At 31.2% G+C, this 18,805-nt stretch overlaps 1 protein-coding gene across 4 annotated transcripts in view; it reads left to right on the forward strand.

Moving 5' to 3' along the window:
* The window catches only part of Dh31-R (Diuretic hormone 31 Receptor), a 59,045-nt gene extending 57,421 nt beyond the window's left edge, over positions 1-1,624 (forward strand). The window contains exon 13 of one of the 4 annotated variants that reach the window (XR_011545179.1): positions 1,166-1,624. Coding sequence is in view for 3 of the 4 variants with exons in the window: in XM_070650552.1 (XP_070506653.1) it covers positions 1,151-1,210 (60 nt within the window). In the remaining variant the exon portion in view is untranslated. Of the gene's footprint in view, positions 1-693; positions 732-1,150 lie in introns of those variants that run through there. The other 3 variants (XM_070650552.1, XM_070650553.1, XM_070650556.1) reach the window with 3 other exon arrangements.
* Positions 1,625-18,805: the final 17,181 nt, after the last annotated feature.

An 18,805-nucleotide genomic window follows, 5' to 3' on the forward strand; every position in this document is an offset into this window, starting at 1 on the left:
CTTGCAGTTCACTTCACCATAAATAAATATCATAAGTGAATTTAAAAAATTTATTTTCTCATATAACAAGTGTTTTACATCAACTTCATTCATAAAAATTCTCTCATTAAATATTTACTTCATAACTAACATAAACTTTCATTTTTGCTTTTAAATTCTACTGTTTTTCATTCAACAAGCACACAAAAAAATATAATAAAATTCATTTCAAGTTTCTCATTCATTTTCTGCTTTTTTTATTCAAAAATAAACTGTTGTGGACAGTTAAAAGATGAGATTTTATCTCTAGGATATAGGTTAGAATGAATAATTGAATTATTGTTTGGTAAATGAGAATTGTTTGAAATGTTTCATTATTGAGAATAATAATTTTGTTTTTATAGATCACATATTGATGTTGCTGAGCGTTTATGCTGTTTGAAAAATTGTTTTGAAAGCTTGTTGAAAAAAAAAATTTGCTTTTATTTCAAATGCAGAGGTTTTTTATGAAGTGGCTTTTAAATCTGATGAATAATAAAACTATTTTGCTGAGTTGAATTATTATTTGCACAATTTTCAATTTATTTTGCTGAATTTTTAAAGAGTTTTGCATTTTAACGGTTAAATAGAATTCAAATTATATCTCATCGACCTAGTCACATGCCCCTTATTTACTATTTCAGAATTTTTCCTCTTATTTCAAAATTTTTTCAGTAAACATCAACTAAAAACTACTTTAATTTAATTATTAGGTCAATATAATGCTGTATAATAAAGTTAAATATAAATAAAACTAATAAAGTCAGCATAAATCTCTCAATTTACTGCAAGAGACAGTTATGTATAGTAAATTCAATTAAAATAAATTAAAAAACAATAGAAAACAATAAAATAAAGGATTAAGGCAACGATAAAATCCTTATCGGCATAACCCTTACAGGAATGCACAATGTACCAACATTATGCACATTGTATAGATTACGAAAAGTAACTTCATCTTCATGAAAATTTTGTATGATTTATGCCACACACACACAATAGTACACAAACAATTACAATGTAAATATTATGTACAGTTATGATTTATATTTTATTTATTTGTCTTCTATCCAAAACCTATCCATGATTTTGTAGTTTAACAATAAAAAGCTTAATTTTGTTAATAATTCAGCCGGTACGATTGCAGTTTGTTAGACATGGACCACATGCGGCTGGTGAGGATAAAGTATGACAGAAGAATCGCTCAAATAAAGGTAATCATGAGACACACATTTGTATAAATGATGATGTAGAGCAACTATGGGCTAGTGAAAATATAGACATGAAAGTCTTTAACGAACGCACCAATACAGTGTCGACGACAACAACATTAAATAGCAAATATGATCCAATGACATCACTTGCAACATCACCGACACCATCATTCAATATGGAGAATGGCGCAAAATCAGCGATAAATTCAAATTTAGTTAATAAATTATGTGAAAGTGATAAACTCATTACCTGAATTAATTTAATGAAAAAATATAGTTGAAAAATTATTTCAAAGAGATTCTTTTTATATATACACAAACAGATTAACTACAAAAACTGCTTAAGTCAATATAAGAATTATTTTTTCATATTTTAAAAAATGAATGAATTTTAAGTCAGTACAATACTAATTTACTATTAATCTTTAAATAAATCTATTTAAGAAATATAAAATGTTTAATTTATTTTTAAAAATTTTTATCTAAGAGAACTTACTTGAATTGTTGAATTTTAATGATCAAGCTATGGGCATGGATATCTATTCGATGGTGGTTATTGTGAAACTGAATTGAGTGAAGCTAGGCTTCTCAGGGTCATCAAGGCTAATAAAATAGCTGCGAAATGAAACCAAAACCACAGGTCATGGTTTAACTAAACTCCTGAGTAAAACAAATGAAGAATACTTCGCTAAATTCCTTTATTAACACCAAATGAAATCCGGCTCTATTTGGCAGCCTTTCTGAGTGCGGTTTCTTAACCTCCCCGTGAATCCCTATCCTAGGTACCCAAATATCTTAGGTATTTTAGGTATTTTATGGTTGGGGGAAGAATGCTTCCATAGGATAGCTCTATTTAAAATCCTGTTCGAATCCGGTGTGACTCTGACTTGGTCCTGATTTGAATTGAATCCTGCAACATGCTAAAGTAACTCCGGTCTGGTATTGGATTTTGTATAGTTTTCCCGAATTGTAATATTCAGAAATTTTTCAAAAGTGTCGCACAAAATTCAAAGCGTGGAAACTAGGAAACTAAGAATCTCTCTGGTTATTGTTGGAACTGGAATTCCTGTAATGATCTATTAACGGTATACCATTAAGTGAGCAGTAATAAAGCGATACAGCAACTATATAATTTGTATATGCCACTTTTTCATATATTTGAGTAATCCCCGGTAGCTCAGTGGTATAAGAATACGACCGAAAATCGAAGACTAAGGATCGAGTCCCACTCGAAATCTGTAATTCAGAATCCTGACTATTCTATGAAATCTGTAGTCATTCTTCATATTTTAATATTATCTTCCAATGCCTTGATTATACCGACCTTAATTTCCCTTTAAATTATTCATTTAAACAATTTATGCTCCAATTTACACTTGACTGAATATCCACTGAATATCTTGATTGTAATTAAACTCCCAGGCATTTATTACGCGATGCAAATATTCTTGTTTATTATTTTAACTTGTTCATTTTTTAATTATAAAATCATATTTCAATGCGAAATAGCAAACTTTTACGATATAGACGTAGATCCTAAAATGCCCACGCCTTGATCATGATTTTATTAAGCATACATGAATAAATTGATGATTCACTGCTATTATTTTCTGCTGGGAAATATCCATTATATGTAAGTAGCATTATTTTTGTATAAAAAAACTAGAACGTTTGAGAGTTTATATAAAATATATCTTTTCCATCATAAACTGAGTTCATAAATTTACGACATGAGGTTTACGACATTTTAATACAAATGACATGAGCTTCTATTTAATCTCAAGTGTAAAGTCCTCCTCGGTAGCCATAAATTCATTTTTTATCCTCTTACAAAAATGTAGAGCTAAAAAAAAAGTTTATCTAATTTTTAATTCTGTAGTCGTACACACAAGCTTTATGTACTCTTTGCCTTAAAACACAATGAACACTTTTTAGCTTGATTCTGGTTATATTTTGTAAAAGAGAATAATAAATCTACACCAAAGCTTTATTTACTCCCAGAAATAAATAGAAAAACAAGTCTGAGATTCATATGAGGAGTTTGTTGACTGCTGGATATGAATATTGACTAATGGAAGGAGAATTTAGGATGAATTTATCTTAATAATGGAATTAAAAGTTCGAGGACTGGTTTTCTGGTTTATTTTACCGAAACATGACGACACAAGTGAATAAGGCTCCACTACAGAGCTTTTAAAGCTCTGCTAAACTTCTTTTATCAATATCAAATGGAAACCGCCTATTTTGGCAGCCATAAGGACGCTACACGGACGCTGTTTCGATTTGGTATTTGGTAAAGTTTGGTGGAGCCTTAAATGCTCCGTGACGAAGCCTGTGTCGCTTGGGACATTAGTCTAAAGCTATGAAACTCAATCATAATTCTATTAGGACATCGTGATTCCTTTTGGTCTTGGAGAAGGAAATCGTACTTACGGACATCGTAATGTGATCACAAATAGTAAAACCTGTAAAGTTAGTTCTATCCAATTCCACTCTGCAACTTTATAACATACAAAAAGATAGCTTATTGAAATTGGCAATAAGTTAACTCACGAACCTGAGTCGAAGTGACTCGGTAGCAGAATGGCTCAGTACTTTGGTGCATAATTATTGCCAAACCGACCCTGTGGTCATGAGTTCGAGACTCGGCAAGGGAATTTTTTCACATGTTCTTTTTCGAATCATATGCTGTGGAAATACTGTTCAAAATCACGAAAAACCGCACTGTGTAAATGAATTTGAGTATGAAACAGAACAGTAATAGAGTTCCAGAACTTGATCCTTTTCTGTTTGGCAACTACCAAATATGACTAAAATTATTTCAATCCACCCAAAGCTCGGCTAAAATCAATTTAACATTTACCACCCAGAAATCATCCTAAAATGTAAAGCACACCATGCCATGTGATACTTTGCTTTATTATTCTGGGTTGATTTTGATCCATTTAGTTTAGGTAACGCCTATGAATACAGAAGTGAACCCCTTAAACTCTGCAAATATTTTCACAACTGAAAAAAATGTTTGTGCTTAATTTTTTTTACTGAATTTTATGCTGTAAATATTTAACAATAAAAGCTTTTTCTTACTCTTTCTCTTTTCACATGCAATTAATGTTGTGCCGAAATGGGAAGAAGAAATGAAAATAAAAAGGTTCATTTATTGAGTTTCATTTCATTTTAAGAGCTTTTTGATTGATGAAAATGGCTTTAAAATTATTGGAAAAAATTGAGAAAAATTCTTAAAAATTATTGAAATTTTATTCAATCCCTGGGAAGAGCTGCAGGCAAATTCCTCGTTATCTCCAAAATAATATTCAATTATACATTCAAATTGTACATCCAAGGCTAAAAGTATCAATTTTTTGAGCACCCACTTTGTGTATTTTTCAAAAAAGCATAACAAACAGGCACAGAAACAAAATTATCTGTAGCTCAATATCATTTGATATGTTATTAGCTCTAGATTTTCACTTGATTTTGGAGTTGAAATTTGAGAGATTTAATAATGTTTAATTTTAAAGTCATTGAGAAACCATTGAGTTTGAATTTCAAATTCGATATTAAAATGAGTAGTTTGAATATTATGATTTGAGGGTAGTGGGATTAGGAATTTTAATAAGTTTTAATAAAAGGTGATTGCAAGGAGAATTGAATTGACAATTTTAAAGGATTTTACAATTTTCACAAATTTTTGAGTTTAAAAACGTAAAAATTGCAATCTTTGGATGAAAAAACTGTAGAAATTGCACAAATTGTGAATCACGATAGTGTCGAATCTTGGATTCATGAAAACCAACTGGAAATGTCAACATGCTGTTCAAAATTCATTTATTATCTGGTTCTTTTCAATTTTTTTTATCAATTTCTAAAATTCAACTCAAATTTTTTTCAATTAAAATTTCAAAATTGCAGAATTAATCAACCTCATTTCAATTATTTTTGATCACTTTCACAGCATTTATCCAATCTATCCAAACGTGCTTCCAAACCATATTTTCAAAATCAGTTAATAAACAATAAACAAAGTAACAATCAAATTCAATTCAAATCTGGTTCACAATCATTACAAAAAGGATCAATTCAATTTAATTTCTAAAATATAAAATTCAATGCTTAATGATTTTGACCTTTTCTGATAAAGGATTGAAAAAGTATAACTTTCGCTTTCAATTATTTTTCATAATAACAAGAAAACTTAAATTGATTATTTTTGTACAAAACAAAGTATTTAGTTTCTGAATAATTTTAATGAGTCAATCTGAATTGATTATTAAAAGATTTTCGGTGAGATTTTAACTTTGAATACTTTGTCTTCTTGGTATTTGATGGTAGAGCACTTGAAAGTTTTGAGGCTTTGGTTTCAAGTTTTAATCGTGTCGGTTGAGTTTTTGTGAATTTTTTTAATTTAATTTGTGAATTTTTTAGTTTTAATCTTTGGTTTTACGTGATCAGAGGCAAAAGTTGACTCAAATTTTCATCGAAGTCGTCTAAAATTCGTCTAAATTTATCGAAAATTCGAGCCGAGCTCAAGCTTCAGACGTGATAAAATTGAACAAATCTATTCCTACCCTAACAAATGAAGAGCATACTCTACTAAACAAGCGTCCTGATGAATATACTCAATCAATATCATTGAAAATGTTCAATTTTGTGCAAAACTCGAAGTCAAGTCCAATATTTTAAGTAGTCGAGTTGAATTGAGTTGAATTTTCCATACAAAGTCCGAAACGATTTAAAGTTCTGATTTTATGAGTTTACTCTTAAGCATGATCTTAGTTTGTTCAGACCAACTAATTTAAAGAGAATTTTTGAAAAGATTTTAAAGCTATAAAGTTCAAACCAAAGACTTTCCTAAAAAACTTTAACTCATTTTCAACCCAATCTTTGACCAAATGTAACATTTAAGGTCCTGCAATCTTTGTAATTTCAATTTTTTATTTATAAAATAAAGGATAAAGTTTACCTACAAAGCAAAAAAAAAAATATTAATTTTTTTCTGGGTCTACCTCATTAATTTTTCACTTCCAAGAATAACAAGTCCTTTGCTAATTTAGGAAAGTTTATTCAATGAATTAATTATGAGCTCCAAAATTACAGCTTTAAAACTTTCACAAATAATCAAAAATTATTGTCAACAATGTGAATAATAAATGACAACAAAGAAAGCTTCATTACATCCAATAAGTATCCATTTGATGAAAATTGATGACTTTTTATGTTATCGATAATCAGAAAATTTGTCAAATCATCCAAATTGTTAAAATGAGTTTTGTGTCATTTGCATCATCAGCATGACATTGACTTAATCATGTCTGTGAACAATTACCAATTACATCGAACAAGTCTGGTGATTTTCCCTTTTTTTTCATCCGAAAAAAGAATACAAGAGCAGATTGTATTTCACTTTTGGTGCTTTTCTCGAGTATAATAGAAGTAGACTAGTAAGGAATGGAAATATTAATGAGACAATTTATACAGAAAATGATGAAAAATATTTTGATGAACATTTTGGATATTGTATAAATTATTGTGGAAGGGGGAGTTGGGGGTAGGTCTGAAAATATTTCAAAAATGCTGAAATTTTTCAAATTTTTGAGTTTTTTTAGCACAATTTTAAAATTTAAAATTTAATTTTTTAAGAAAAATTCCTAAAAATTCCACAAAATCATCAAAAAAATTGGCTTAATATTCAAAAAATACCTAAAACCCCCCACCCAATACCCCTCTACATCAATTGATAAAAACAAGAAAAAATTATGTAGACAAAAAATAATAAAAATCATCATGTTAAAATAAAATGAAATTCAATAATCAAATGAGAAATTAAGTATAATTAAATTAAGTAAGTAACTGTGCTTTAATGATGATGTTTTAATATAAGCGAAATCGATATTGATAACGAATGGAAAATTGTTACTGAAGCACTTTTATTTATTGAATAAAAAAAGAAGAAAAACAAGCAAAAAAATTGAATATGAATGAAAAATTTGAAGAAAATTCAATTTGTTTTATTTATTTGAGTTGTTTTGGAGCTTTTTTGTTTTGATCTTTTGGGTAATTGGATGGTTTTTGTCTTGGATTGTATTTTATTTTTGATTCAACAATTATGGAAATTTTAGAATTTTTAGCAATTTAAATTTGAATTTTTCAGGTTAGGGATCATTAAAATCGCGAAAATTTGAATTTAGGATAATTTGACTCCTACTCGTTGTTTGAGGCGTAACCAAAGCTCAACTAACCCCCATCCAGGTCCCAACTTCCGATGATCTCCTTCCCTTTTGCATACCGAGTCGACTTTAGTTGAATTGTCAAGACTTCGACCTTTTTTACTGAATTAATGTTCATAAACCAATAAATTTCCCAAAACTAAACCCAAATTACCCAAAACCTATCAGAAAACATCAATAAATCCCCAAATAATTACAGTATCCCAAAAAGGTTAACAACTGTCAAGCACAGAATAAGAAGTCAGTGTACATTGTAATAAAATCCACTAAATTCCACCCTAATTCATATGAGAGATTCTGGATGAAATAGTCATATCTACAGTGAGGTTAATATCTCTGCGAATATAGAGACTTGATATATGAATTAAACAAAATTTGATAGCATTTTGGTTGCTTAATAAGACGAAAGTATGTTGGAAGTTGAAAACGGAACTGCTTAGTTCCAATAAGCATTTGTTTGACGACTGGAACAGCAAAATTATCTTTAAATGTTCATAATTTAATAACGGATTGACGAATATCCAAAATTCTTTCAGATTCCTTTAGCATGAACAAAATGCTAAATATTGAAAGCATCAGTTCTGTTTTTCCAGGTCTGTAACATCATTTATTTTGATTTTGAAATTTTATAAAAAATCAAATTTAAAATGCATATTTTTTCAAAACCACAACAGCTAGAAATATGCAGTAAGGACCAAACGATAAGGTTTTCAAAGTACTTTGACACAGTATCTAGTAATCAATGGAAAAGTTTGTAAATTTTGACAAAATTTAAAATAATTTTTATTGGTTCAAGTAAAAATTGACAATTTTTTGAATTCAAAACATTAAAACTTCAACAATATCAATGGTTGCTGACACTGGCTGAAAGGACTTTCAAAACCTAATGATTTGGCACTTACTGCATATTTCTAGCTGTTGTGGTTTTGAAAAAATATGCATTTTAAATTGTATTGTATACAAAAATTTGATAGTTAAAAAATGATGTTACAGACCTGGAAAAGCAGAACTGCTGCTTCCAATAATTAGTATTTTGCTTATGTTGAAGAAATCTGAAAGAATTTTGGATTTTCGTCAATCCATTATTGAATTATGAACATTTAAAGATAATTTTGCTGTTCCAGTCGTCAAACAAATGCTTATTGGAACTAAGCAGTTCCGTTTTGAACTTCCAACATACTTTCGTCTTATTAAGCAACCAAAATGCTATCAAATTTTGTTTAATTCATATATCAAGTCTCTATATTCGCAGAGATATTAACCTCACTGTAGATATGACTATTTCATCCAGAATCTCTCATATAATTTGACCAAAACGGAATCAAAACACAATGTTTATATCATAAACAATATTCAACCTATTTTGTTCAGTTAATGGCACTGTTCTGTTAATATACTCAATCAATCAAATCACGAAAATAATCATTCAATGATAGCTTTAAATATAGAATAAGAAGAAGGAGAGACAAAAATAAACGATGAAGAATTGACTGTGTAATGTGAAATATTATCATAGATCTAAAAATATTTGTTAATGATGACAAAGAGAAACAAATTTATTTTGTGGAAATCAGTCAGGGTTGTAATTTTGAGGAATTGAGATTGTTTGAGTTTGATGTTTTGGATTTCTTTTGAATTCTTTCAATTAATAGTCAATGAATCAATGAAAAGTACAGACATTTGGTTAATTTTAAAGGTTTTGGATATATTAGGACCCTCAGGGTCGTAGCAAGAAACAGAACTCAAGTCGACTCGACTCCATACAAATTCTGAGTCGACTTCGAGCTCTGGTCAGCACTTTTTTGAGGGATAGAGTCAGAGGCTTGACAATTTTTTGTATTGAACTTACAAATTTAGGAAGATTTTGGCATTTTTATCTCGAAAAACTCTATAAAATGGAAGAATTTCATTCAAAAAGACCTGTTCATTTCTTGCTAGTTACTGCTTGACTCTTGGGTGCGCTACTGCAGCAAAGATAATTTCTCATTTTGAATTTATTTTATTAGAAGAAGATTAAAGTTCCTTAATATCCTTAAGTCCTTAAGGGGCAGATTGATAGATGAACGTTTAGTATCAAGAGAACTCTAAGCTGGTCTATGCAAATACAGCAAAGCTTTAAGCTTGCTTAAAACGAACTGCTTACTAGGGAGCACCTCTCTACTCAAAGTATGCACAATATCACTAAAGTCCAATATCTCAAACTTATAAACGAATCCTAAAATCAAATTCCAAATTGACAACCCTGAAAAAACATTATAAATGCCTTAGGCAAACCACATTAAATTGATAGCATTAAAAAAACATAAGAAATTGAAGATAGAATCATTTTTTTTTGTAAATACCTTAAAAGCTTAGCATATAACAAATTTAAATTATAGAAAATATGAGAAAAAAATAAAGAAAATTTGAAAAAATTATGCAAAGACGAAATTCAATTATTTTTAAAGATTTTTCAGTTTAAATCATCGTAAATTCCATATGAGCTTGTTATTTCGTTTCCATATCCAAAAAAAACGTTTTGTATTTCATAACAAAATCAATTCATGGTAAAGCCTTTATTCCTCGAAACGAGCATGTTCTACAAAAGTGAAATTGTGTGAACAACACAAAGCTTTTCAGTCACATAATAACGAAGCAATTTTACATTTTTAACAGTACTTTTTCACTAATTGCATTTTCACTTCCTCACTCCTGAAACTTTTTTGTCGTTTTTATTTCATTGTCATGGTGATTAATCAATTTTCTTGTTTTATGCTGTTTATATTGTGAATTTAATAAATTGCAGCATGCAATCACAGCATTTGTTAATTATAATTATATTCTTTTCAATTAATATTTTTCAATTAAATTTCTCCTTTTTCTCATATTTATTATTGACAATATGCTGTGAGTTGTAATAAAGTAATGGATTGAGGGGAGATGTTGAATTAAGGATGAATTATTTATGTTTTTCTGGATGTGATTCGTAGATTTTGATTCTCCTGCTTCTTCATGCTCATGTTTATGCTCAGAAAATTCAACATGCCTTGTTTAATTGATCGAGTATACTCATAAGGACACTCAGTTAAGTAATTAAGATCATGGTATGTTAACCAGACAAAGGTTAAAAGCAGTTTGAATCTGATTAGCTTGACAACGGAATATTTTCTTTCAGCGACAACACCAGCAAGTACATCAGCTTAAAAAATCTTGACTTGGATAGCAAACGGCATTAAATAGGTTAACTGATCATGACATTACATCGACCAATGTGCTGGTATTCCTGACAGGCAAAGAGCTAGCTCACATGGGATGGTACAACAGATCATCGATAACAGTGCCGTTGCTAAAAGCTAACCCAACATTATATTCTATTCTATTCTAGCTCACATGAGCAGAACAAGTTGAAAGTAATTCTCACCAGCAAACTCAATTTCAGTAAACTCTTGAGAGCAAGCTTTTTGCCAGCTTTTGGCATATTAATGTTTTCTTTCAGTAGTGCTATTGGGGTTGCATATTCAGCAAGGAGAGTGGATCTTCCATTAATATTGTTTTCAAATCTGATTTTTAAATGATAAAAAAATCACATACTGCATGCAGCCAAAGAACTTATGAAAGAAAACTGTCGTTTGAGAGATTATTGCACTTCGGAGTATTATCCTTCGATGTCCTTTGGACTCTTCTATGCAAATAATCATATTTTTCCTGAAGGACACTTTCTGAACTGCATATCAATTTATGAAACAACTTTGACATGCAGAATATGTAAAAAACTTATCATATTGAGAGAATTAATTCAAATTAATTAAGGATGTCGTATCATTTAGAAAAGAACTAGAAGTGAATTACCTTAATATCAAGTAAATCTGAAATTTTTAATTATTTTCAGCTTCTTTACCCCATATCTTGCTGTATGTTTTACATTGTATCAATAATGATTTTTTGTTAATTTTTTCAAGATTCTTCAGAACCGCCAACGCAAAAAAGACGTTAAAAAAAGTCTCAAATATCTAGAATCAATCTGTTCAAGCTTCTTCTTACTTCCAATGCTTTTAATCAATCAAATTCTTCGAACAAATCAAGCTTCAATCCTCATTCCAATTTATAAGAATTTCTTTAATGACTGTTTTAATGGAAATAATAATTTTAAACTTTAATGAAGTCTTAATTGATTTTCATTGTCAAAGCAGTAAGAAGTAAGAGGAACTTCGTGGACAATAAGAAAAATATAGAACAAAATAAAAAGTTTTTTCATTTAATAAAGTGGACTTCTGTTGCTTTTATCATATTGCATTTTTATTCAACATGACAATTTGTCATGTTAAATTGTTGATTAATAAGCTGTTTCCCTGCGATGCTGTGCGTGGGTGGAGCTTGAATTGCAGAATGTTTAATGAATGGCTGTTTTTATTTGTTCTGATGGGGAATATTCATAATTATACAGAAACAATCTGTATTTCCGTATATTTAATTGATTGAATACAAGCCACAGCTTTTCTTTGTACTTCCTTGACTGGGGAGGACGGGGACCCATTGCTGGTGTTTATAGATCGTCTGCAGACAGCTCTATCTTTGGGTAACTTCTGGCAGTTCGGGATATTGAGAATTCTAGTGTTCTTATCAACACATCCAATCCAGGAACTTTTCGAGGAGCTTTCCTGTGTAGTTTCTCAATTTCCTACAAAAGAGACCCGAGCAACATGAATGAAGAAGGTCAAATGGCATCCACATTAGGATTTCCAAAAACGGGAATTTTTCCGGGAATTCCCGGGAACGGGAACGGGAATTCTGGAATCCCTAATCCACATGGCTGCTAGACGGAGCCGATATTCATTTGATATTAGTAAAAGAGTTTTAATGCAGCCTTCTCCATTTGTGTCACTCGGCAGATCATCAAATAAAATGAAGAATTATTCCATTAACCACACAAAGCCGACTAACATTTCATCTAAAATACCAAATTCAATATAAATTGTTACACATCATTAACTTATAATTACATATCGATTTTTAAAAAGCCCAGACAAATTCATGATTATGCTGATTACATTCTAATAGTCTCACATCACAACTAACTGCTCTTGACAGTCAAATTCCTTCCGTAATGCTAATTCATTAAGTCATTAAACAACAATTAACTTTAATGTCATCGAAATTCTGATGGGATTTTATGAGCATTTTAACAACTGTCGTTTCATCTGATTAGAATGTTAGAATATTCTATAAAAACAGTGAGCTGGTCAAATGACGATGTAAATAATAAATGGTTAAATTTCTATTTATGGCAAGTTCTGATGGGTGTGCTGATTGGGGTTTTAGATGGTCTTTTGATAATTTATAAGTCTGTTTATAAATATAGTCTGTAAGGATTGACATTTGCGAATAATCAAGACTAATTTAGCACAAAAATGAGATATTTTGGTACAAAATTGCAAAAATTCGAGTCTAAATTTAGATTTCTTTCATAAATTACAGAATGTCTTAATGTAATTATAGAATTTTATCTTCAAATGTCTGCATTAAGAGTTTTCAGATTCAGCATAAACTGTAGATTATAACAAAATATTTAGAAATACTATCCCTGTTACTCGTGAAAGTTAGAAAATCAGAATTTTTTCAGAAATTTGTCTAAAAATTCACCACAGAATGCAGGAACTAAACATAAAATCTAAAATTTCTTCAAAAAATTGCAATTTCTTACCTTTAAAATCCAAATTTGTCACCCAAAAAGCTCCCCATAAACTCAATATTCACACATAATAATCTTCCTTAATTTTTGACATTCTCTTCTAGACAGCATCAAGAACAGAACAGCAACAAACACTTCTAAGTTGATTTAAATAATAAAAAAGCTTCTCATCAACTGTACATGCTGATATACTCATGACACTCAAAATTGTTTATTTACATGTACACTTTCTAATTTTTCTGTAATTTTATCCCCAACAAGAATGGATGAAGCATAATTTTAAATGCGTATTTCATTCAAGCCTCCAAAAAAAAATTATTTGTCATTTCATAAAATATCAAGTAACATTTACAGTATCAAAATACTTGCTCGTGTCACTCCATTTGCAGCACAAAATTATATTCAGGAAAAAAGTCTCAACAGAAGTGCCAAACAACAGCAAAAATTACTTTCACTCATTTTCTTTAGTTATGCTGAAGTTTGCGTCTTTTGAGTGGCAGTTCAAAAAAAGTTGAGAATTCTGTCGCTCATGAGTACGTCGTTCAGTCGTCAATTTATACTGTCATCGACCATCGAATAATGGAATTGACATTTCACACAAAAATTTTCCGATTGACATACTTAAAGGAATTTTACAGCAAATAATATCAGAATTCTATCTCGAATTTCTTGTCCATTTGTTTTAACTTTTTTTATTGAGATTCTTAATTAAAAGTCATATCAGGTTCAATTGGAGCAAGCGCGTTTCAAAGCCCTGTTTGAGATTTTTCCTTAAAAATAGCTTTTATGATGTTGGGGGTTGATTGTAAATGATGTGTAGCTACACCAGGTATGAGAATTGGGGTATGTGATACTCAATGTGATGATTTTGAGGCAGGAAGAGGAGTGCAGTTGGATGAATTTCCGAACTAGGAGCATGAAATGGTGAATGCTTTATGATAATTGACTACAGCTATCTTCCAGCACGTAAATAGCAAGTTCTGGCTACTGAATGTGGTGTCTGAACAGAGTGAAATCTAGGATATTGAGCCATATAAATACAAAATCTGTCAGTACGAGAGTAAGGCGTCGGTGGCTGAGTGGTTAGGCAACAAACTGGATTTCTGAAGCACTCTTTTGTGAGGACGTGGGTTCGATTCCCACCAGAGACACCCGATCACCACCAAGTCATTAAGTAAGTGCTGTCGGTATGACACGGATCCGCACAATGCTCACGACAATACATTGAGGATATAATTGAAGAATAAGTCAAGCAGGTATTGATGGACTTCTCTTAAGGTCAAGAACTCCATTTTTTATTTTGATAATAGCGAGTGTCCATTGTCACATTACAGAATTTTAAAATCCCATTTCCTGGTCAACATCATTTATGGACAAAACCTGTTTATATGAGAATATTATAAATTATTAAGCAGCTCATCACAACAAAAAAAAGAGTACGAGAAATGCTTCTGATTTTTTATGAATCACTGCTTCCTTCCATACTGAGCCATTTCCTTTTACAGAAATCAATCTATGAGCGTATCATAAACAACGTAAGAAATAAATGGGATATAAGAAATTTCCACAGCATGAACGGAATATTAAGGAACGTGAAAAAGGCATTAATAGTTCCGTTTTAATGTATCTGTCTGTGAAGCTGCTGGAAAGATGAAAAAAAATTAAAGATTTATGTCTATAAATATCGCCTTTTAAAGCCCAAGCAATAAAGAATTGTTGGATGTTTTCACGTTACAGACCAAATGAGCTTTTACGTATATTTTTCTATATCCTATACTTTATTCTACTCATAACAACAACAGACTGATAGAAATTAATGAACAAATGTTGCCATAAAAAAAAACTACAGTAAATTGTGTAATTTACAAAATTTTATTCTTTCTCGTCTCTTACTTTAGTATTTAATTAAGTTTCTATATTGGCTTTTATTGTGCTGTTTGGATTGTTTATATCAAACTATGCGTCGTTATGGACACTTGTCTGGTTTTGTCATACATCTTGTAATGTCGAATCTCCACAACTTAATGGTAATTTAATGGAAATTATATGTCAATATTGTGACGATGTTTGTGTCGGTGGAGCTTGAGTGAACTTTTGGTTCTGCAGTCATTATTTGGATAGATTTTGAGTTTTTGAACCCTCCTTGCGACACTCCCAATTAACACAAGTTGATTATTCGATCCACAATTCATCTCAGCACTGGCGTGTTTCTGAAATGGCGAATTCAAACCGAATTCGCTTCGTAGTCGAAAACAAGATGAATTGGGACAATTACCCGATTTGTGTTGTTCGGGACTAAACCACAGCAATACTTGACTCAGAATATCAATTTCCAATCCACTCAAATCCTTATCTTAGTAATTAAGATTGAATGTTTAGTGCATCCCCAAACATTTAATTGTACACTAGAGATCTCGTCGGTGCACAGCAGCAAACCCCGGCGCATAGCTTGAGTAACACTGACCCAAATCCTCAAAACACCTATTTCCATCCTGTTTCTCTTAAATTTGAACAAACAAACCTTTTTTAAAACAACTTTACGATACAAACATTATAACACCTCATCTTCAGCACAACAAAGATGATTGTGATCATAAACAGCTTTTTATTTTATGGGTTGTAATATTGTTTATGTACTTGTAAATAATTCAGAGCTATTTTTTCCTGTCTAATGTTAATCCTCTTGTGAAAATGTATGATATATGGTACGATGATATGCTAATTATAAACTAGAAGAAGCTTTTCTTATTCAAAATATCAAGAAGAGTCGATTAACATAAGAAAATGTCCGAGAGACACAGATGAGGAAGGGTCGCTGTTTGGCATCCATACTTAACTGTTTGCTTTGCTGGCGTTACAGGTCTATTGTGATTCATGACCATCCTTAGGTGGCGTCTAAGGCGCCCAATCAACAATACCAAGTGCAATACTGTTCCTGTCGACAGCTTCCTTCCTAGAGTTCTTTGGTCGTCCACGAGGTGATAAAGGTGTCAAAAAGAAGCGGTTTCCATTAAGTGCAAGCAAAAGAGCTTTAGCAGATCCTTAAAAGCCTCGAGGCAAAGCCTTCATCATTTGTATCGCTCGGCCAAATAATACCACAGAATGAAGAAAAGCAATTTCCATTCAGTGTCTGCAAAAAAATAACATTTCCTTTTAAAAAGAGATTTTCGTACCAAATGATTGATGACACACTAAGCATTATGTTAATTCACATGGCATTATGATAATACTTAAAACCAATAAAAATGTATATAAGAAGTGGAAATATAAAATCTGAATAAATGTCTGAATATAAATCAACGTGCATTCATTTTCAGATATTTCACATTAAACAATACCGAAAAGAGAATTCGAGCCTTTTTCAGTTAAAGTGGATGAGATGGAGGGGAAAAAAAGAATGTTTGTCTATTAAAATTCTTTTACAAAAAAAGCTTTATGCAATACGCAGTGCTATGGAAAGTGATTATTGGTGAGGGAATGGTTGGAGTGATAAGGGAAGAAGCGCAGTTTTGGTCCTTTAATGTCCTTTAAAGTTGATGTCAGAAAACATTAGAAAAACATCAGAATTGAACAAATTGGTTAATCGATTCAAAATTCAGTCACAGACCGACATGACTCTTATTTGGTGTCGGATTCGGTTTGAATCAGGCACAATGCAAGAGTCATGTCGACCTGGTGCCGGATTTCGAATCGATTATCCGACTTGTTCAATTCGGGACAACATCAGAACTCGGAGCAAGAGTGCAAATCTGATCAATCACATTTTGATTAGTTCCAAACCCTTGGCATCAATCCTAGTCGACTTTGAGCTCCACAACAGATTCAGACTGTAGGCTTCTTGCTTAATATTGAAATTGGAGAACTCACCTCAAAATATTCCCAATATTTAATTTTTGATCAAAGTAAGCATTTGTTTCAGTTTTTCCATAATTTTTCTAAAGTTTTGTATCAAAATATATTTAATTTTCCGAGAAAGTATCCAAAATTCCTCAATCTACAGTAAACAATGGCTTACAATAATCTCCAGGGTCCTATCACGTCGCCGAACTTACAACGAACAATCATCGAACCGTGTCAATACTCTAGTGGCCCAATAATAGCATTTTAACATAGAAAACACAAATTATCCAGAGTATGCAGCCCATGTCAGACAGACCAACAAGAATTACAACCCACAACATCCAAATTAACATCCACCAACAAAACAAGCAACACAGAAAAAGGCACAATTATCATGAATCAACGAAAAAAGGGTTTGTATCCCGTCCATCTCTTCTTTCACTTGCTGTTTTTTTATTTTCCTTCTCGATATGCTGGAACATTAAATAGTGAAGATTGCAGTCTTTAATGATCAGGGAATTTTCTTTTAAAAAATGGTTGTGAGTTCCTTACAATGGTACAAGATTGATTGCCTTTCCTTTGATATCCTAAATTATTTTTAATTTACATCATTGTCATCCCTTTTTTTTCGAGTATGACTTACGATGTTTTGACGACGAGGAGATAATTAGATTTCAGAACAATGTAAATGTACAGAAGTTGTCTTGAATTGCTATTGCTGTTATGTTTTATATGAAGAATGTTATTATTATTGTGAAGGATTATAATGGGTAATGGGATTACTACTGGGAAAATGTGTGTGATAGGAGTTGGTAAGGGATTATTTTGTAACTAAGAGAGAGTTGTTTGTTTTACTAGAAATTAAGGGTTATTTACTTACTGCTGAGAGTTAGGCAGCTGATATTTTTGTATTCGTTTACTTTCTTATTTATTTCTCTGGTCGTACAGATCAATTGCGATCCGAGGTCTCTTTAGGATGCCATTTCTGTGTTCGTTACTGTTCCTAAAATTCTAGACGGAGGTCGACGACTTCGATTCACTAAAACTTGATTTAAATGTTCAAGGAAATTCAACCTCTGGTTCTAGACAAATGAAAATCACGGAATATCAATTCTCCATCACTTTAGCTGGAATTGGATTGGAACCAACACTCTCTCGGTTGCATGTCAACTGTTCTTATCTACGGAGCTGCGTGGGTTATTAGGGAGTGCGGCACAATGTTCATTTTATCCTTCTTTTGTATGCAGTATCCAAGTGACATAAAAAGTTGACACAAAAATTGCATTTGGATGCAATATAGCTGCCTATTGGCCGTCATTAACAAGTTGGGCACATCGGGTTGTATTCGATCAAACTTGGACCAAACAGCAAATTCAATATCCTAAAGCAGAGGTCATTCCTCAGCTACAGAACTAAGTTCAATTTACAAGAAATTAAACTCAAATTCTCAGTTCCTTTTATAAGCTGTTTATGTGTATTTGTAACCAAATCATTTAACGTGAGACACCCAAAATTCAGTCATCTTCAAAATTCTCCCAAAATCACATAAAAAATTCCACTTGATATCCCTTAATTCCAGTCTAAAAATACACATTGTGGTAATTTATCTTCATTTTCTTCCAATAAACCCCATAAGACATAAATTAAATTTTTCCCCAAAAAAAGGTGGATCTTCCTCGAAGGTAGAACAAACAAGTCATGCGAATAATACTATCAATTACTGCACTCAATTCTCGACGATAATATCAAGGTTAAAAAACTCAAAAAAAATAATAAAATCTTAATTTATATTCTTGTGTAACACTGAAGGAACTCAGAATCAATTTTTCCAGTAATTT

This window comes from Chironomus tepperi, unplaced genomic scaffold, assembly GCF_022539635.2.
Source record: "Chironomus tepperi strain 1889 unplaced genomic scaffold, CSIRO-AGI_Ctep_v1 contig_445, whole genome shotgun sequence".
NCBI lineage: Eukaryota > Metazoa > Arthropoda > Insecta > Diptera > Chironomidae > Chironomus > Chironomus tepperi.